Source organism: Acanthochromis polyacanthus, chromosome 13 (genome assembly GCF_021347895.1).
Source record: "Acanthochromis polyacanthus isolate Apoly-LR-REF ecotype Palm Island chromosome 13, KAUST_Apoly_ChrSc, whole genome shotgun sequence".
NCBI lineage: Eukaryota > Metazoa > Chordata > Actinopteri > Pomacentridae > Acanthochromis > Acanthochromis polyacanthus.
In genome coordinates this window covers 24925020-24946758 of record NC_067125.1, presented here as the reverse complement: position 1 = coordinate 24946758, position 21739 = coordinate 24925020, and the positions used below count along the sequence as shown (strand labels likewise).

At 39.0% G+C, this 21739-nt stretch overlaps 1 protein-coding gene across 6 annotated transcripts in view; it reads left to right on the top strand.

Annotated features, from left to right (window-relative positions):
- Positions 1 to 21739, top strand: part of mark4b (MAP/microtubule affinity-regulating kinase 4b) — an 86020-nt gene that overhangs the window by 19248 nt on the left and 45033 nt on the right. For all 6 annotated transcript variants that reach the window (XM_022198084.2, XM_022198083.2, XM_051957821.1 and 3 more), the window contains exons 2-3: positions 10491 to 10688; positions 11953 to 12006. In XM_022198084.2, the coding sequence (XP_022053776.1) occupies positions 10491 to 10688; positions 11953 to 12006 (252 nt within the window). The remainder of the gene's footprint in view (positions 1 to 10490; positions 10689 to 11952; positions 12007 to 21739) is intronic.

Genomic DNA, 21739 nt, shown 5'->3' with positions numbered 1-21739 from the left:
TATGGTTTAAAAGGTGTATTGTATGAAACTTACTTTCTCTGACTGAGAGTTGCATTTGGTCTCAGCTCCTCTGAGTCCAGTTTTCAGTAGTTCACTTGCACCACTTTCTGTTTCCCCTGTAAGTTACATAATTTGCACCAAAACCTGATCTTTAAATATGCTTAGCAGCTGCACTGGCACATGATGAGATATCTAATCCACTAACAAACCCAGCAAGGCATGACTGGTCACATTCGTCATTTCACAATGACCAAACTTTTGCTTCTGCTGAAGTGTGGAGCATCATTATGGAACACAGCAGATATACGTTGAGCTCATTACATCACACCATCATGCAGTTTGATCAGCTGAGTCACATGGAGAACACATCCCTTTTTCTGTTCAGCAGCATCTCTTTAGCTGTTTGTTGTTGTGTTGTGGAGCCGTGGTGTCTGGTGTGGTGTGTGATGGAGGAGATGTGTGTCAGGGTTAGGGTCGAGGTCCAGGGAGGAAAAGGAAGCCGGACTGGCACCGTGGGTTAACAGAGGTTGAGGAGGGCTGAAGGTTTCGCCATTCCTCTGCTGGGGACCGACGTCACACATCCTGTCTTTACTCAATGCCTCCCTGACAACACAACACACACACTCAGAACCACAATGCATGCAGGACGCCTCCCTCAGGGCGTGGTCCATTGTTTGGAAATGTGTTTGCCTTCGTCACACTGACGTTGGGTTCTTTCCTTTCCTTCTGTTCCAGCTTCACTTAAACCAGAGCACAGAAAATCACGTTGGAGTTATTTATGAGTCCAGCAGCGGAATAATGTTGCTGTGGCTTGAAAATGTTCACGTACAGAAGAGGAGCAACATTTAAAGAAATATTAGCCCTCGTGTCGTCCTGCGGGTCAAAACTGACCAGTTTTAATGTTTGAAAACGTGGGAAAAATATATTTTCACAGTGAAACTTCTGCTGTCCATATTTTCAACATTTTTGGGAAATCTTTGAACATTTTTTGGTGGAAAAAAAGAAATGTTAAAAATATTTGCATTCACAAAAAATCTACCAAAATCCAGTGAAATTCGCTGGATTTTGGTTGATTTTTTTGTGAATATTCTTAAAGAAAATGTTAGAAGCTTTACTGATATATATGTAATCACTTTACATGTTTTAAGATTTTTTTTGGAAGATTTTTACTCATTTTTTGAAAATATTTACAAGAATTTTCTTGCCAAATTTGGGGGAATTTAAAAAAAAAAAAAAACTTTCAAGGGAAACTTTTAAGGAATTACTGGAATTTTCTTCTTCTTTTGCAAATCTTTAGAAATTGGGGGAATTTTTTTTTTGCTGAATTTTTGGATTTTTTTCAGACAAGGAAACAATATTTTTTGGTGCCCGTAAATGAGGACAACAGGAGGGCTGAACAAAATACTGAGCAATGTTTCTCTAACTGTTCATGGAGAAGAAAGACCATGTGACACGATTCACGAGTTCTAATTCATCCATTTCTATACATTTCTTCATCTGGACGCCCACACACGGCAGCACAGATGGAAGATAGCTGCTGTACTGTGGAAGAGCTATGCCAGACATGCAAACATGCATGCCGCCAAAATGTCACCACACATTTTAGCAAACACTCTCGCCTTTATTGGAAGGAGTTTGTAAAAGTTAGCACGTCATTTGTAGTTTTACAGGGAGGGGACATCAACGTGTTTAATATCTGAAAGGAACAGATTGTTTATTGGTCATGTTTACCTGAATTTATGATCTGTTCAGGGTCTGTGATGTTTCACACTGAAGAAAACTAAATGTGAACGGTCCAAATGGTTGTTTTTCTTCCCATTTTCATCTTTTAGGACAAAGAGTCGCTTTAATAATACAAATTTCTCCATTTTTTTAATGCATAGCTTTAAAACGTGACAACAAAAAGTTGTTAAAACCTGTTTAGGGCTCTTATCTAAAAGGCAAACATGACTACAGTTTTTCTGCTTTTTGGTTAAACTGCCAGCAGAAGAACAAATGCTATCTCCTTGATTATGATCAGCATCCTGGAGAGGTTTAACACAGCTCAAATGTTACCGCTGTAGACAAGTTATTTCTGGTCTATATTTAGTTCATTGTGGCATAGACATTGATAAGTTGTATGTACAGAACAGATTGTGATCTTTAGGAACTTTTCAAGCTGGGAACGTCCTTGGATTTTACATGTTCTGGCCTCTGAAGGTGTCTACTATCAGCATCACAAGAGTTTAAAGGGATAAACATAACACTAGAAGTCTGGTTGATGACACTGTAAATTAATGTAGAGGGATTTACTTCAGGGGCTGCATAGTGGTTAGCACTTTCACTTTGCAGCAAGAAGATCCCTGGTTCGAGTCCCGGCCTGAGCCTGGGATCTTTCTGCATGGAGTTTGCATGTTCTCCCTGTGGATGTGTGGGTTTTCTCTGGTACTCCGGCTTCCTCTCACAGTCCAAAAATATGCTGAGGTTAATTGGTTACTCTAAATTGCCCGTAGGTGTGAATGTGAGTGTGATTGTTCGTCTGTATATGTAGCCCTGTGACAGACTGGCGACCTGTCCAGGGTGTCCCCTGCCTTCACCCGAGTCAGCTGGGATAGTCTCCAGCACCCCCCCCCCCATGACCCCAGTGAGGATAAAGCGGTGTATAGAGAATGGATGGATTTACTTCATTTTTAGTCCGCCACAGAACGATTGATGTACTTAACTCTTTAGTGGGGAAAAATCACACATTAAGAAATAATTCTTTTACATCAAATCATGTGTGCCACAATTACTAGCATCACTGATGTTAATACTTTGTACAACCCACTTTTGCCAACAAAACAGCACCTAGGCTTCTCCTATAATACATTTTCAACAATTTTCAGTGTGAGAGTATGCTTCTGTGATAAAAATTGAATTTATTTTAAGGTTGTCAACACATCGTAACCAGGGGTGCCCATAATTATGGCGGGCGCTGTGTGTAACCTTCTACTCTAAAATCAGCTCCTGGTCATCGTCGTACTAGCAGTTTAAATTCTCACGTGGAAGTAAGTACAGAGAACACTCAAAGACAAATTAGATTTTAAAACTAGAGCGGTAACATTATATGCGTTTGGTCTTGGTTGTTTCCTTCGGCCTTACATCAGCTCCTCCTCTAAAGATGCAGGAAAGCACCACAGTTTGAAACGACGAGGTGCAGTTTGTTTGCTGAAGGTGCAGATCACACGCTAACAACCACACACACACCTCACCTCCATCCTCCATCCTCCATCCATCTTCCATGCCAAATGTCACCTTACATTCATGACGACGTTGGGGGTTGGTCGGCTGTTCTGCACCCGAATGCCTCCGCCCATCACAACCGGCAAGCAGGCCAGGGCTTGAATGAAAGTGCGTGGTAATCAGAAGGAGCCGGCGAATCGATGCACTGAAAGAGGGTGTTTGAGGGGGGAGGGGAGGTGAGACGGGGTGAGCGATGGAAGCTCAAAACTGATGTGAGGTCGCTGAAAATGAAGATACAGGAGACAAAAGGGAGGGCGTGTCCGGGCACGGAGGGGAGAATAGAGTGGAAGGGAGGCAAATTGATTTGTCTGGGGGATGGGATGAACCAGAAGGGGGTGAATAAATGGGGGAAGGGTGAGGAGGAGGTGAAAATGAAGGTGGATGAGGAGCACAGCTGTGAGGTGGCACCAGAAAGGCCTCAGCGTTCTGATTTAAAGTGCTCTGAAGCTGCAGTCTAACGTATAAATAATGTACACATGAAGTTTTACAGTTTCACTTTTTGCTGCTTTTGTTTCCGAAGCCTCAAAATGTGCACTCAGTATTTCAGCGGAGCGATGAAATATTAACAGCTGAATTTTGTTGTTTTTCTGAAATACTGATTCACATTATAGTCACAGAATTAATCACAGTTCACGTATTCAAGGTCGCACTGCTCCTCTTTAGAAAACAGTTTTATAAAACGGTGAACTCCAAAATGAGTCAAGTGCTTGTTTTTGTGTAGCTGCACTGTTACGGCTAAACTTTTAATGTCATTGTTCACTCAGAGTATCATCATCATCTTCTTCTTCTCCTCCTCCTTCTTTTCCTTCTTTGTTGTCTTCCTCATTTTCTTTTCCTTCTCCTTCTCCTCCTCCTCCTTCTTCTCCTCCTTCTTCATTCTTCTCCTTCTACTTTTCCTCCTCCATCTCCTTTTCCTCCTCTATCTTCTTCTCCTCCTCCTTTTTCTTCTTCTCCTCCTCCTTCTTCTCCTTTATCTTCTTTTCCTTTTCCTCCTTCTTCCTCTGCCTTCTTCCCTCTTCTTAATCTTCTTCTCCTTTTCCTCCTCTTCTTCCTTCTCATTCTTCCTTCTTCTTCTCCTCCGTTACCCTTTCCTCCTCCTTTTTCTTCACCTTCCTCTTCTCCTCTTCTCCTTGTCTTCTCCTCCTCCTTATCTTCTTCTTCTCCTTTTCCTCTTCCTCCTTCTTCTCCTTTTCCCTTGCCTGCTTCTTCTTCTACTTCTTCTTCCACTACTTCTCCTTCTTCTCCTTTTCCTCCTCCTTCTTCTTCTCCTTTTCCTCCTCCTGCTTCTTGTCCTTTTCCTCCTCTTCCTTCTCCTTTTGCTCCTCCCTCTTCTTGTCCTTTTCCTCCTCTTCCTTCTCCTTTTGCTCCTCCCTCTTCTTGTCCTTTTCCTGCTACTTCTTCTTCTCCTTGTCCTCCTCTTTTGTCTTCATCTTGTAAGTGGCCTCCAGCTTCTCTGTTTTTCCATTCTAGCTGGAGAAAGAGGTGTAAGAATGAAGGACTGAAAAAAGGATTAGAAAATAGCAAAGGAGGTGTGACTCACGATGTTTGAGTCCCAAAGGATGCTGGGAAAGAAGCCAGGATTGAGAAGGTGCTGACAGCCAATCACATGTCTTTCTAGCCATCAGATGAACGGATGGGGAGGGAGGAGAAGCTGCAGGAGCAGGTGGAAGGAAGTGGAGGATGGGGAAAGACACCACGTCAGCGTCTTGGTTGTCTTTTACCTGAGGGTTGAACTATGAAGCCAGTTTAACATAGTCAGGCTTTCTTTGTGTGGAGATCTAGCTCTACACCATCAGTTACCGTGGAGATCTAGCTCCACACCATCAGTTACTGTGGAGATCTAGCTCCACACCATCAGTTACCATGGAGATATAGCTCCACACCATCAGTTACCATGGAGATCTAGCCAGGTTCACGATACTGAAAGCTCCTCACTTTTGCCTCGCTAACCCACTAATCTTGCTTCGTTGCACAGCCCTCTGGACTGTGTCAACATGGAGTTTATTTTTGTATTCTAGAGTTTCCTCAGTTCACTTGCCTCTAAAAACTGTTCATCTACAGATACATTTATGCTGTGTGAGTTTTACCATTAGCGACAGTAATAATAGTGCTAAAGGTCTCGTGTTTGGGTGGAAAACCACGCGGTCTTGTGATCTCGCCACTGTGGTCAACACATCGAGTGCATTTTAAGATTTCGTGTTTCCGTCAGACTTCTGGTCTGTGTGTTCATGTGTGGCTCTCATTGTGTGGAAGGGTAGAGTTTCGTGCTGAGGGTTTGTCATGAATTCACAGAGTTTTTCTTTTTCTTCCAGTGAAGCAGCTTCTGAGCCTGTGTTTCCTGATAGCTTTTGTCTGAAAGGTCTGATCTGTACGGAGCGTTGTACCCTGTAACTCCACCAGCGGCTCCGTTTATGAATGATGAATGAGGTTTAACCAGAAATAAACAGGAAAGATTGAGCAAGTGAAGTGGGACGATGTGGTCAAGATCCTGAACTGGAGTCACTATGTTGATGTTTATTCTCTGGACACGTTTCTGTCGGTTATGTTTGTTTGATTTAGTCCAATAAAGTCATTCCAGGTAGCTTTTACAACCATCATTTACTTGTATATTGGCAGCGTGAGCCTGGATGACACATGTTTTCATCAGTCCTGTGATGGTTTTGACCAGTTTTTAGATGCATTCCACAGAGAAAAGTGGTACGCTGGGGGAAAAATAGCGAAAATTCTTTTTGCCCAATGTGATGTTGTAAGGTGACGACTAACACAACTGCCTTTTTTCCGTCACAAACTGCCTTAAATACCCCCAACTGCCGCAGCTCTGTCATTTTTCTGTTCAAGCTTGTGAAAGTGGGCGGTAGTTGGCCGACAAAACGCTCAATAACAGCCTTTTCCAATAATACAGTTTGTTTTCATGGCAGTCAGAAGCGAAGACAGGAACCGAGGAACGTCTGCTGGCCTCTGATACTTCCTGTTCTTTCTTATTTCCTTGTTCCTTGTGTTGTGTCCACCACACACGACAAGTTAAAGCTAGCTGGAGAACTGTGTTTACACTCAGTAAAGCCCAGGAAAGCAAATGGAGGTATTAGAGGTTGTTGTTTGAGCTTGAAGACCTCAGACCTCATTTGACTTAAAGAGTTCAGGTTGGGTCACGGTGTGAAATGGTTTGCTTCATTTTGCAACTGAGGAACAGGGGAAATGTTTAGGTACAAATGTATTTTTCGAAGCAGGGCTCCAGACTAACTTTTTTCCGAGGAGCACAGTGGCCCCTAACTTAAAATTTTAGGAGCGCAAGCAGAAAATTTAAGGGTTCACACCAAAATTGACTTGCAAAGTAAATATTCACATTTCCTCTCATTTTCACTGTATTACTGGTAAATACTTGCACAATAAATGCAGAAACTATGTATATGTATTTATTGTGCAGCACTTGACAAAACATAACAAGAAAAGCACTTAGAGAGAGCAGTATTCCACCAAAGCTGCTCAGCTGACATTTAATTTCCGACGGATGAAATCTGTAATAAAAAAGACCTTGTGCTGAGCACAGGCATGTGTTATGCATGTGCACGTTATGTATTTATACCAAATCACATGTAAATTACTCTTATAAAGGTCTGTTGATCAGTTCATCAATTCTGGCAAGCCTTTGTTTTATCTAGTGTTAAAATAACCGTTCCCTTCAGGCTTTTATTATGAGGCGTATACTTCATGCTACGGGCTGTTATTTTGTGACCATTCCAGCAGTACAGGAAGTGTTTCTCTAAGAAGAGGTTTCTTGACATGACGCTGCCAAAAAGTCTGACAATCCAAGTAAAGATCAAAGAAAACGGTTCAGCGCTGTCTAGCAACTAAAAAGCAGCTAGCTGGAATGGGGACAAACTCTTATGGTGTTTCCTGAAGAAAGGACTGAAGGACAAAAAGGTGAATTTGTGTTTACAATAAGGCTGAACGTAAACGGTATTGTGAAACAGGAGCTTCACCGTCATTCGTCCCCCGCTTTCACACACATTGGCCCGCCTTCTTCTTCTTTGGTGTTCGTCTCGTTTCTTCTTCTTTTGGAGTTAATGTCAGTTGGTAAACCAGCTCCTTTGCGCATTACTGTCTACTGGGTGGAAGTGTGGAGCAGAAATTTGTAAGCCACCAAAAATATTCAATAGTAATTTTTAAAAATCGGCAAATTTACTGGTCGCACATGCATGAGTAGATGAAAAATTCACTCGCACTCGCTCAAATTTTGGTCGCAAAATGCGACCATTAGTCTGGAACCCTGTGAAGCGCCACTTTGTAGTTTTTGATTTAAGATGACTCATTTGTTACCATTAAGGATCTGATATAGATTTTTTTTTTTTTTTTTATGGCCGATGCAGATTATTGGGAATGAAGAAAGGCCGAAAACTGATACATGAAGTGTAATGTTTGAACAGCATGTGATAGAGAGAACTTGTCATTCGTAACTAGATTTCTTCTTTAATAAGGGTGACTATAACTGAATAAGTAAAATAGAAATAAGAGTGATTCAAATATCAGTTTGTCTGCATCTGCTCTATTTTATAAATTTCTATCTGTTCTATCACTTTTATCGTCCACTAAGGGTCCAGATATTCAATTAATTATTGTTTTCTAGACTCTGTTTCAGGTTAATCTGCCTTCTAACTTAGCCGCTAGCGTTAGCTTAGCATAAGTCACTGTGGGAGAAGCTAACTTCCTGGTTTCTTGTTCGGTTTTTGCTGCTTGAGAGACATTTCTGAGACCACAAAGTGATGACAGACAGAGAGAGGGGGCTCTCTATCAATATATCAATAATCAGTTAGTAATTTACCGATACCAATAACTGGAAAAATGTCAAATATCAGCCACAATAATCATCCTATCCCTACTTATGAAAAGTCAAACTATTCAAATCAATGTAGTAAATGTATTTAACAGGCTGAGAACTCACATAATTGCTGTTAATTTGCATGTTTTTGTCAAGGTTAAAGACTTTAAAGCAACTTTCCTGACCCGAGAGAGAAGAAACCCATTTTAAATCAATTGTGACATGGATAAAAAGCTTCAGATTTTGTCAGTTAAAAGAGAAAATCAAATGAGGCTAGTCTTGAAATAAAAATAATTGGGAATATGCCAAACAGCAACCACAATAATCAGTCAGGTGGATAATTGGTCTTTCCCTAGTTATGACAGACCAAAATATTCAAATATCGTATTTTACAGGCTGAGAACTTACATAATTGCAGCTAATTAGCATGTTTTTTGTCAAGGTTAAAGACTTTAAAGCAACTTCTGGACCCATGAAGCCCATTTTAAACCCATTTTAAATCCATTGCGGCTAGCCTGTAGTAAAAAACAATCGAGGATATCCAAACAGCGGCCACAATCATGGGTCAGGTGGATAATCGGTCTTTCCCTAGTCTCCGTTATCCTGCATGAGTAACCAGGTCAGAGTCTCGTCTGACCCTTCATAGGCTTCATTCCTCCCGGTTATGGAGCTGTGAGGCCGCTGACGTCTGGTCGCTGTGGCTAGACGTCGGGCTGCACATCGATCTGCCCTGGATTCCCCACCCTCGACTCGTACGCACAGCGAGCTCTGGTTTCAAACAAACGCATCCTAGATCTGAGCGTCTCTTCAGAGGGATGACCAGCAGAACAACATGTGGCTGGACATCAGTGGCCTCTGCAGCCACACATGAATGTCAGGAATGCAGACCGTGAGGGGTCAGGTGAGATCCAGAGGTGACCTGGTTGCTCTTTCTTTTCATCTCTGGATGTCTGGTATGACGTTGCGATCACATGACCGCAGAGTCACGATCATGAGGGCTTCGCTGGTGCTGTATGACCACAGGAAGGGAGATCATGTGGAGGGCGGGCGTGTCTTTACCAGATTTATCATCACGTGTCTGGGGGAAAAATGATGATCAAAAATGCTTGTCAATAATGACAAAATGAGCTTTCAAGCAAAATAATAACTCTGCATAGAGGTCCTTTGTCTGTAATATTGTTCCAACTGGTGTTATTTGAGTATATTGTTACACATTTCAGACATTAACAATCCTGCATTTTCTCCTCTTGTAAGTTTATCAGGTCATAGAATTTGTTAACAGCTGCAGCACCTTTGAACCTATGGCCTCACACACCTCGTATTTATTTACTGAAGCTACATGTTTACATGCAACTGCACCTTTTATGCAATTTGTGCACTAATTTGAGCCTTGTTTGAGCCTTCCTACTTTTCCCATAAACCAAGTGGAGTACCTCTGCACCTGCTACATTATTACCTTATGCACCTTATATTTGAAGAGTTCATTTGCAAAAACAGATAACTCCGTTTTGATCAAGTTTCAGAAAACTTTTTTTTTTTATTGTTTACTTGAGATAATGTCAATCAAACTGAAGTTGAATGGATTGGACTCAGTAGAAAAATACATGACAAAATAGAGGAAAAAATAAATTATTAGTGTTATTATTATTATTATCTCAAGTAAACAACAAAAAAATGAGTTTTCTGAAAACGGAGTTTCCTGTTTTTGCAAATGAACTCTTCATTTATTTCCTGAAACGGCACGTTTACATACAGCTGCACCTTTTAAGTAATTTTTGCTCTACTTTGAGCATTGTTTTTGCTCATAATTTTCTATTTTTCATATAAACCCAATGCAGCACCTTTTCTCCTACTACTTTACGACCTTACACACGTTTATTTATTTCCTAAAACTGCACTTTTACATAAAACTGCACCCTTGAACACATTTGTACACTGCTTCATGTCCCTGATGTTTCCTCATAATTTCATACTTTTCCCATAAACCAGCTGCAACACCCTTGCACCTACTACTTTATTACCTGATGCACCTTGTATTTATTTTCTAAGACTACACATTTACATTCAACTGCATCATTTCTGTAATTTTTTACCACTTTAGGCCTTGCTTTTTTGTATGTGTTCAGCAATGTACAATATCCAGACATGCATCAGTGACACTTCTGTTTTTCTTCTAGATTTGCGCATTTTTACTGATTCAAAGACTGATTTTGTGAATGCAGTGACAGGACTGCTGCTTAATTTCATTGTTCTCCTTTGATATTCTGCAGCTCATTAAGGATGTGGTTGCTACTGTATGCAAATGACTTTAGTGTTGAGTTGTGCTTGTTGTTTCTAAGTGTTCACATAAGGAAAAACTCCTGCAGAATTCTAGTTTGCATCCTTAAATGATTATCTGTCTGTTTCTCCTCAGCACACCTCCCTGTCGGCCAGCCGCTCGGAGAAAGGTACAGGCTGGTCGAGCCGCTCGCTCGGTGCACGATGTCGGAACTCCATCGCCTTGTGTTCGGACGAGCAGCCGCACATCGGAAACTACCGGCTGCTCAAAACCATCGGCAAGGGCAACTTCGCCAAGGTCAAACTGGCACGGCACATACTGACGGGCAGAGAGGTGAGTTCAAAGACGCTAAAAGAAAAGAAAAAAGCTGAGGAGCTGCAGCAGACTTGATGTATTTTATCTGTTTGGGAACCAGAACTGAACCTCCAGGCTTTGAAGAGACGCGGTCATGTTTTTCTTTTTTGCGGTTTTATTTTCACACTGCACTCTTTCTTCTCGTAAAACGTCTGACCTACATCGGCTCCGTTGATAACTCAGGGCTGGAGAAGCGTGATGAGTTTGCCACCATGTGATCTCCGATGTGTTCATAAAGCAGAAGATGCTCGTTTATCGGTGGTTTACTGCGGTAGTCTGATGCAGTCTCTGTCTGGGTCAATGTGCTGTTAAAGCCTCTCGCAATGTTTGGTTTGTTTATTAGATTTCAGTTTCTGTGCTCATCACAAGCCCTAAGACAAAGTGAACCCGTTGTCCTCGCACTGTGCTTTGATACCTCTGAGTAATGGATGAAATAAAATTTTTGGTATGTTATGCTAAAAATGTGAGAACTAATTCACATTATTTAGTCATAAAAAGCAGCTTAATACAGCTTAGAAACTGAAAAAGTTGATAATAAGTACAATTATAGCTAAAAGTATTAGCTAATAGATCATTTTTGGGAAAAAATGGATAGATTTTTTTGATAAATTGATCATTAAAGTCAGTGTTCCATCAGAAATACTGCAACTCTTCAAATATAAACTCTTAATTTTGAAGGTTTGTAGACGTGACAGGAAATTGTACTTTAAGTGTTTTCTGGTGTTTAATAATAAATAGTGAAAATGATTTTTCACATACAAAAAACAGCTTAATACAGCTTAAAAGTTTATAATAAATAAGATTATCGCTAAAATATTAGCTAGTAAATTATTTTAGGGAAAAAATGGATGAATTTTTTGATAAATTGATCATTAAAGTCAGTTTTTAATCGAAAATACTGAAACTTTTTTGAAGTGTAAACTCTTGATTTTGATGATTTGTTGGCGTTGTGACAGGAAATTGTATTTACAGTGTTTTCTGCTGTTTAATAATAAATAGTGACAGTGATTTTTCACATACAATAAATAAATCTCACCAAAATTGATTACATTTGTGCAGTACCATAACCCAACAATATGTAAGACTCTTTTTTTAAGTCTTATTTATGCCCAATAATGATATTTTTTTTAAGTTTTTGTCAGTCGGGGTGTGCAGCTAACCGGCCACCTTCTATAATGTGGAATGATCTGTTCTTCCTGTGTTTGGATTGTTTTGGTTCATTTCTCTCTTTTTTTCTTCCCAGGTTGCGATAAAGATCATCGATAAAACACAGCTCAACCCGACCAGCCTGCAGAAGGTGAGTGACTTTAGTGTGTGGACATTTTTCAGCCTACGTGCGCCAAATTCATGAGTTAGTCACCTCTTTTTTAACGCAGAAATTAGCCACCCACTAGTTTTAATTCAGGTATCACCAAGGCAACACTGGAATTATGCCTTTTTTAAGATTATGCTTAACAGTTTGTGCTTTTATTTTAAAGATTTTACCTTCATCCGGTGTGTTTGTTTGCATTTGTGCTGCATCAGGAGTACTTCTAGAGCCACGTTGTGTGTTGACATGTTGTTTTACCTCTCAGTTGTGTCTTGCAATGCAATAGTTGTCAGAACTTTGACCTTCTGGTTGCTACGTGGAGCCGTTTGTTACTGGATCCAGGTTAAGGAGCTGAAAAAAAGCAGGAACAATCTGCTAAGTGCTGACACAGCCAGGGTGGTTGCTGGGCTTCGTTTTGTTGCAGCGCTGGCTAATAAAAGACTTGTCCGTCCAGTTTCGTGGCTGATTTAAAACCTTTGTGAGATCACTGTAGTATTTATTCATACGATGAATCCGGTAAGCTGCCCAGGCAATGAGCTGCGCTGTGCGTCAGTGTACCACAACCATCATTTGTCTGTTGGAGCTAACCAGGCTAAAGGCTCGGAGTGATGTACGTCACTGAACGCTCATCTAATAACATCTGGGGTCAAGCATTAACTGCATGTGTTGCATTCATGGCCCTAATGAGATTAGGCGCTTTCCTGTCTGAGCTCGGCCCGCCGCATCTATTTGTGTTTATGTGATGCATGTGTTCATCGAGAGCGATCTGATGAAACAAAAATTGAGTGAGAAACCTTGCCTCGGGCTCGCGTCGAGCAGTTACAAGTTGCAGCGTTTTTCCTGTAGCTGCAAAATGGTGGGACGTTCACGGCTGTAAATAACGCAGCGTTGGGTGTAGACACAAAAAAATGTTCACTACTGTTCAGAAGTGTGGGGTCATTTGGAAATGTCCTTATTTTTGAAAGAAGAGCAGGTTTTGTCAATGAAGATAACATTAAATAATGACTATTCTAGCTGGAAACGGCTGATTTATAATGGAATATCTCCATAGGGGTACAGAGGAACATTTCCAGCAACCATCACTCCTGTGTTCTAATGCTACATTGTGTTAGCTAATGGTGTTGAAAGGCTAACTGATGATTAGAAAATCCTTGTGCAGTTATGTTAGCACATGAATAAAAGTGAGAGTTTTCATGGAAAACATGAAACTGTCTGGATGACCCCAAACTTTTGAACGTTTGGGTAGTTTCTTAAATCCAATAATCTCAAGAGCTTCATTAAAAGGCTCCTGTACTTTTCTTTTTTGGTTCTCATCCAAGAAGCTTCTGCAGTTTAACATCCAGTAGTTAGAAGGAATCATATCAACAGCATAGATAGTAGAATATGTTACCAAAATAATTAGATTTTTAGGGTTTTTCAGATTAAAATAATTTTTTTGTCAATTTCTCTAAGTATCCGTTACATTCAGAGGAACTGAAAAGATGTTTTTCTCAGACCTTTGTATTAGCGCCATACTTTTAAAAAGAAGAAAGGCAGTATCAATAAAATACATACTAGAAAAGCACTCAGAGAGCGCAGTACTCCTCCAAGGCTGTTCATTCCCATATATGACATAGTCAGAAATGCAGCATTTGTTTATTAGCTATTGATGATCAGAAATCACGGCAACATAGAATGTGTTATTTTAACACAGATGCACCCACAAACAAAATGACCTTGCGCTGAGCACAGGTGTGTCTTCTGCATGTGTACGTTATGTACGGATACCGAATCACATGACCTAAATATGTAGCTTGCGGCACGAATTGATGAGACTCAGAAACACCCCCACAATATAATCAGTTATATTCCTTGTATCATTTCTGACAGATAAGTCCTGATAAGTCCACAGTGGTGGATTTGTAGTAGGACTGTAATCATGTGATCGTCAGCAGGCAGCACATGTAGCGGGCCTCTTGTTGTCATAGTTACAGTGACACCTATCTCGCAATGATACAGAAATCTTTAACAAAGCCATGGATCCAGACTATTAAGCCGCATCACTGCCAAAATCTGATCACCTGGTCCTTGTGTCATTTCTGATCTTCCCTGAAAATTACATCCGAATCCGTACGTCTGTTTTTGAGTAATGTTGCTGACAAATATACGCTGATCGTCACATAACTCCGCCACATTTCTTGACAGAGTAAAAGTATATAAAAGTCAACCTATGAACTGGCGTTAGTGCAATATAGTGCCATCTTATTGAGGCTAAGGGTAGCATGTCAGACTTGGTTTAAATACACTCAACAAAAAATAAAAACGCAACATGTTTGCTTTTGCTCTCATTTTTTATGAGATGAACTCAAAGATGTAAAACTTTATTGTGGGCAGTCTAAGGCACACCTGTGCACTAATCATGGTGTCTAATCAGCATCTTGATATGGCACACCTGTGAGGTGGGATGGATTATCTCAGCAAAGGAGAAGTGCTCACTATCACAGATTTAGACAGATTTGTGAACAATATTTGAGAGAAATAGTGATATTGTGTATGTGGGAAAAGTTTTAGATCTTTGAGTTCATCTCATAAAAAATGGGAGCAAAAACAAAAGTGTTGCGTTTATATTTTTGTTGAGTGTATGTTAACCACTCAGCCCCGTATCCAAGGTGACATCTTTGAATATTTCATTCCATCTGTCGGTCAGCTAATCGTTTAATGGACTCGTAATAGCTTCTGAATGTCATGCGTGTGCCGTTTTACTTTTTTTCCCTTTCATTCGTCGGCATCAGAGCGTCGCCGTTTGCCCTCTTTGTCATTTATTTAGCTTTAACCTTGCGTCTATTCAACATCATACTTTGCGAGATCAGTTCCCAGACGTCACATAACGGCTTCTTTGTTCCGCTCACCTTTTATCTCCACCTTCGCTGCAAAGGGCTTCGTGTGGATCGATGCCGCGTCACACAGCTAGCTTATTGATGGATTCCCAGCTGGTTAGGTAACCGTGGTGGCGCTGATAACACACACAGTCGGACTATTGATGAGCCTCGCTGTCTGCAGGTCAGGACAGCGGGAAATAAAAACAAAACATGCTCTGTCACATTTTACCTGACAGATTCACAGCATTTTTTTTTAGATTTGTTCTTGTTTCACCTGAAATGACACCAGATGTAACATTCCTTTTCTAAATTATCATTGAATGGTCAGTTAGAAGTTAAAACAAGACGTTCCCACAGTCTGAGAAGTAGCGCTGAAATCCCAGGAAAACAAAACAGTCTGTCTTTCTAAATTCATTAAATTCCCTAATAGGGTTTCCAAAGCTTCCAGCGTCTTACTCGGTCAAAACAGAGGATTTAGGTTCTGCTCGTTGTGTTATTACGAATTCCTGCTGTGAGAAAATGAACAATGGCGGATAAAAAAACACCACCTGATCGTTTTTTTATCCAGAAATCCAGCGTTGGCTGTGAAACCTAAATCTTTTGTCAACACGTTTAGCGCTGCAGCAGCACAGCAAGATTAATTACTGGCAGGGAAGGAATAAATACGACAAAGATTTAAATAGTTCATTATGAGTTTTCCCGTTAAGTGACGCTCAGACATTCGGTTAAATCAGTTTATAGGAATTAGTGATTGTAAAAGACGCAATTTTAAGCTGTTTTCTTACAGTATAGGTGCTTAAAAATACATTTACAAATTGAAATAAAGCTTATCATGTGACCTTTTAATGTAAGAAATTAGATTTATTTTTAAGTTGGACCTCTAGAATGATGCATTATTCTGTTTATGGAAATTATCTCCTCATATAACAGGGAGTAAGGCTAGAATATTTTTAATTTATGCTCTAAATAGATTTTGCAGAAATTTTTTAGTGAAAGTGATGCACAATGCAAATTTTACACGAGTTTAGTTAAATTTTGTCACAAAACTTTACCAAAACAACACAATTTAAGTGTTTTTAATGCAAATAATTCTATTTATTGATAAATTGGACCTCTAGAATGATACATTATTGTATTTTAGTAAATGTTTTCCTCATATGATAGGATTAAGTTAATTAATTTAGTGAAAACACCGGGGAAAAGGATGCACAAGGAATTTTTGCACTACTTTATTTAAATTTCATGTCACAACTCTTTTAAAAAGCATACATTTAACAGCACTGTTGGTTTTTAATTAAATAATTCTATTTATTGACAAATTGGACCTCTAGAATGATGCATTATTGTGTTTTTGGAAATTATCTCCTCATATGACAGGAAAAAATACGTTTAATTTGTGAAGATGTACAAGGGAAAGTGATGCAGAATGAAATTTCGCACTTGTTTATTTAGATTTTGTCCTAAAATTTAAAAAAAACACAGACTTAACAGCACTGTTTGCATGTTTTCAATGAAAATAATTCTATTTATCAATAAGTTAGACCTCTACAATGATTCACTGTTGTGTTTTTAGAAATGATCTCTTCATATAGTTGAACTAAATGCATTTATTTAGTGAAAATACACCAGTGAAAGTGATGCACATTGAACTTTTACACTGGTTTATTTGAATTTTGTCACATTTTTTATGTGATGCCAGTGTGTTGTCACCACTTATTAACTCTTGGCTTTTTGTTTTTTAAACAGAAGTGAAGCCGGACTGATGGTAGTTTGTATATTTGTGTGTTTTTTGTGTGTCTCTGCCCCACTGGAACACAAACTGAGCTTTTTCCCTGAATTCCGGTTGTGAGATTCACTGTGTTTTTCCCAGAACATCGTTTGCCTTCTGTTCCGGCGGTGATGCAGCTCATTAATTCCACTGTGAATCTTCTCTTTGGGCGTTTAAGCTGAGATCCTGGTTGTAACGGGGCGGTTCAGCGCTGTGTTTGTGTGTGGATGCTGCAGCTGTGGCAGGTCTGTCCTGTCCTGTCAGCGTTATTGCAGTAAATGCAGGACACCACGCATGCTGCCAGGTGACTCCGACTCTCGCTGTCACATGTCCTCCCACTCGCTGCCGCTCTCTTTCCCCTGCATTCACTTTCTCTGTGTGCTCTGAACCGGAGCTGCAGCTTATGATTGCATCATTTTCACTGCTATTCTTTCACTAAATTGATTCATCTAGTCCGTGAATTACAAATATAATAGCCTGACTGCGTCTTATGTGTGGGGATAATTCCCAAAAACACAACAGTGCATCATTCTGGAGGTCTGCCTTATCAATAAATGTAATTATTTTCCTTAAAAATACATAAACTGTGTTGTGAAGTGTGTTTTTGGTCAAGTTTTATGGTGAAATTTAAATAAACTAGTGTAAAATGTCATTGTCCATCACTTTCGCTGGTATATTTTCACAAAATGAATTAATTTAGTCCTATTATATGAGTAGATAATTCATCAAAACATAATAATGCATCATTGTAGAGGTCCAATTAGATCAATAAATATAATTATTTTCATTAAAAACATACAAACTGTGTTGTGAAGTGTGTTTTTGGTCAAGTTTTGTCATGAAATTTAAATAAACTTGCGTAAAATTTCACCTTGTACGACTTTCATGTGTATATTTTCACTAAATAAATTAATTTAACCCTCTTATATGAGGAGATAATTTCCTTAAACATAATAATACGTCAATGTAGAGGTCCACCTTATCAATAAATAGAACTATTTTCATTAGAAACATATAAACTGTCTTGTTTTGGTCAACTTTTGTGACAAATTTTCAATAAACTAGTGCAAAATTTCACCTGGCATCACTTTCAGTGGTATATTTTCACTAAATAAATTAATTTCGTCCTACTAAATTATTAAATTATTCCCAAAAACACAATAATGCATCATTCTAGAGGTCCAACTTATCAATAAATATAATAAAATTTCACTAAATCAATTTGTTTTGACCATAATTTAAAGATGTTCTGGCCTTACTGCCTGCTATTTGTGGAGATAATTCCTCAAAACACAACAATGAATCATTGTAGAGGTCCAACCTATTGATAAATACAATTATTTTCATTATAAACACATAAACTGTATTGTGAAGTGTGGATTTGGTCCAGGTTTGTGATGAAATTTAAATTAACTAGTGCAAAATTTGCACCTTGCATCATTTTCACTGGTATATTTTCACTAGATAAATTAATTTATCCCCTGTTATATGAGGAGATAATTTACAAAAACAAAAGAGTGCATTATTCTGGAGGTCCAACCTATTAGTAAATCTAATTATTTTCATTAAAAACATACAAACAGTGCTGGTAAGTGCATTTTTTTTAAAGTTAAATATTCATTTTTGAGGGTTGTAATGCAAAGAAATGCCTTTTTTAGCAGCTGAAATGGTAAATGTTTGGCAATTTTCCTTTATTAGTCACAAGAATTGACTAATCATTTCACTAAATCTTCACTAAATGACATTTTAATGAATATATCAGCACTAAAATGCACTTAAAACGCTTGCTGTCGTGTCCGTGTTTCTATCTTTGAATGCAAACATGAAATAACTGCAGCTCGTATACCAGCCTTTTGTGTTTCACAGGAGATTGATTTATCTTCTTCAGCGTTCCTGATGGAAATGCACATAATTTGCATTTTAATTTCCACAACGTTAATATTCAAAAGTTGGAGAATTCACAGATGAGTTGAGGAAACAGACGACTCTCTCTGCTCACTGCCAGCTTCTTCTCTCTGCTGTAGCTTTATGCCCCATTTCCCCTCGCTCTCTATTCTCTCCGCTGCTCTAATTTATCTCTTTTTTCCCTCCTCATCAACTCTTTATTTTGCTCTCTTTACCGTAGCTCAGCGTCCCACTTTCGTCTCTCTTCCGTCCCCGGGCGTTGCGTTGCAGTAGTAGGTCTACAGTAATCACAGCTGTACTCTGCCGTCTACAATCTGCCTCTGAAACCTTCAGGGACGCTGCCGACTGTCGGGTTCTGGTCTTGTAAGAGAGTATTCAGTTTTTAGAGAGCAACCGGTGCAGTAAAAGTAGCATCAGTGCATGTGCAGGTAACAACGCAACAAATGAAAAGTTTCATCAAAATCAAACACAAATACTCCTAAGTTATGCTTAAAGTGACCGATATGGTTAAGTTTAGTTACAGATAAACCAGATTTCTCGGATGTATATTTTCCAAAACTGAAAGCTGCTCTCACTAAAAAGTTTATTTGTGTTTACGGGTTGAAGAAGTGTTTAATGGGAAGGTGTTTATATGCAGAGATAGAAACTAAATCCAGTAAAAGATGGGCAGACATTCAAGATTGTGTGCTGACAAACGATGAAACACTCAATTTTTAAAGGATTTTCAGACAGATTGGGACTTCTCTCCTCATATAACCGGACTAAATTGATTGATTTAGTGAAAATATATCAGTGGAAGTGATTCAGAATGAAATATCAGGGTGGATGGATGGATTTTTATAGTGTATTTAGACCTTTTAATGCCAAATAACAGCAATTTTGCACCTTTATTGTCAATTCCAGCATTTTTTTGCACATTATTTTTTCAATCAGCAAGATTTGCATGCTAATTCCATGTTCTTTTGCACCTTGGTTTCCTTATTTTTCTTAAATGTAACATGTTAATGCAGTTTTGTTTGTGTATAGCAGCAATTTGTGCACTTTATTTCTTCCAAAAAAGCACTATTTGCATTTCAGTTACAGGTTTCTTTTTGGATGGATGGATCCGTCCATCCATCTGTCTGGTATTTACAATAAAAAAAGAACATCACAAAGTCTAAGTACATTATTAAAACCCAATAATAATTAACATAGTGGACTCAGGATTATTGGATTTTATTGCACAGTTGACTTCTATTCTAGCAAGAACCCTCACAGTGTACGATTTAAGAGTAATTGTTGTAATTATTACGGCTTTTTGCCAGTTAAAATGCTTAAAGCAATGAAGAAAACATGACAGATTTCATTTAAAAATACTCAAGTAGAGTAAGGTAATGTTGGGGTAAATGTTTTTTGTTTTGACCATGTTTATCACTCTGGGGACAAATAAAGTTATTTGAATTGACACTGAAGCTACTTAGATGTCATAAAACACACAGAAACGTTTCATTTAAAGACACAAAACAGCTTAAATGTCCATTGCTTCTGTGAAACTTACATGCTAGTCAAAAAAATAAAACCGAAAGAAAAGCAATAAAAATATATATATAATAAAATTAATAAATATAATAAATAATAAAATATAAATAATACAATACATATAAGTGATACAGAATAATACTTAAAATAATAACAAATAATAAAAATAAAACAATAAATATAAATGATACATAATACCTAAAAATAATAAAAAATAACAAATAATAAAAAATAAAAATAGAAGCTAATAATAAGCATATAGGAGGAATTTTCGTGTCCTTTTATTTTTAGATTTTCTTCGATATATTACTGAGGTTGTGTTGTTTTGGCTTTCATATTTTGAAACTTCACGTCTGTAACAGCGACAGACCCAACCCAGCGTTGGCTTTGCTTTCTTTCTCCTCCTGCGGTGCGTGTCGACTCGTCGGCTAATCTGCCAGACTACGCCGGGCCCCATCAAAGGCCCAGCGCTACTCCGAGAGCAGGAGAGTTTCGTCGGCAGCCCTCCAGCTCTGTGTGGAAGCCGAGTGCATGCGGGACAGAGTTCGGGGCGCTATCTAAGTGTGTTTTGTCCCTCGCCCAGGCCCCCTTCAGCCAGGAGCTAAATTCCAGACGGGCAAACAAAAGGGGCGGTCGCGTCGGGGTTGGGAGGTGGGGGAGGTTTTGGGGGCTTTGGCGAGACCCTGAGAAAGAGAAGATACAGAGCAGAACCGAACACAACAGACCCTGTGTGTGTGTGGTTACATGTATGATAACAGGCAGATAGATGCCTTTGTGTGCTTGTGTAATGCCATTATCTGCCTCTCCGTCGTACCGCGGCATATTGTCCCTGTGTGGGTGTCTGTGCATAATCATATTCTTGCTGCTGTATGCATTGCTGCTATTGTGCCGGCGTGCAAAGGGGGAATAATTAGACAATAAAGGGACAAGAAGGCCGACAAAGTGGAAGCAGAAGGTTTTCTCACAAGCTGCTCTTCAAAGGAACAGAAGAAGAGACGGCGATGCTTTGCTTTGAGGCCTAGTTTTTGAGTTAAACAGTCCTAAACAAGGTGGGTTTCAGTGTTTGAAGAGCCGTAAGTTGAGAAATAATGTAGCTGGAGTTGTGAAATTTTGCGGGTTCATTGATTAAACCAGTTATATGATTGTGCAAATTTAGTCAGTTTTTTATTATTACTTCATCGTCACAGAAACCTTTAATATCAGCACAGAGTTGGTAAATTACAAAGGATGTAAAATCACTGCAAAAAGACAAAACAACATCACAGACACATTATATACAGTCACAGAGTTACAAAAACACACAAAATGACCACAAAAAGACACAAACTGACCACAAAACGACACAAAATAACCACAGAGAGACCCAAAACAGTACCACAGGCACATTAAATACTAGCACATAGTTGCAAAACTACAAAAGGACATAAAATTTAGATAAAAAGACACAAAATGACCACAAAGAAGCACAAAACGGCATCACAGACATGCTAAAATCCTACAAAGAGATGCAGTACAACTACAAAATGACCACAAAGAAGCACAAAACAACATCACAGACACGCTAAACCCTTAGAGTTGTGAAACAGCTAAAAAAAAAATACACATATTGACTACACAGAGACACAAAACAACATCAGACACATAAAATACTAGCACAGTTGCAAAACTACAA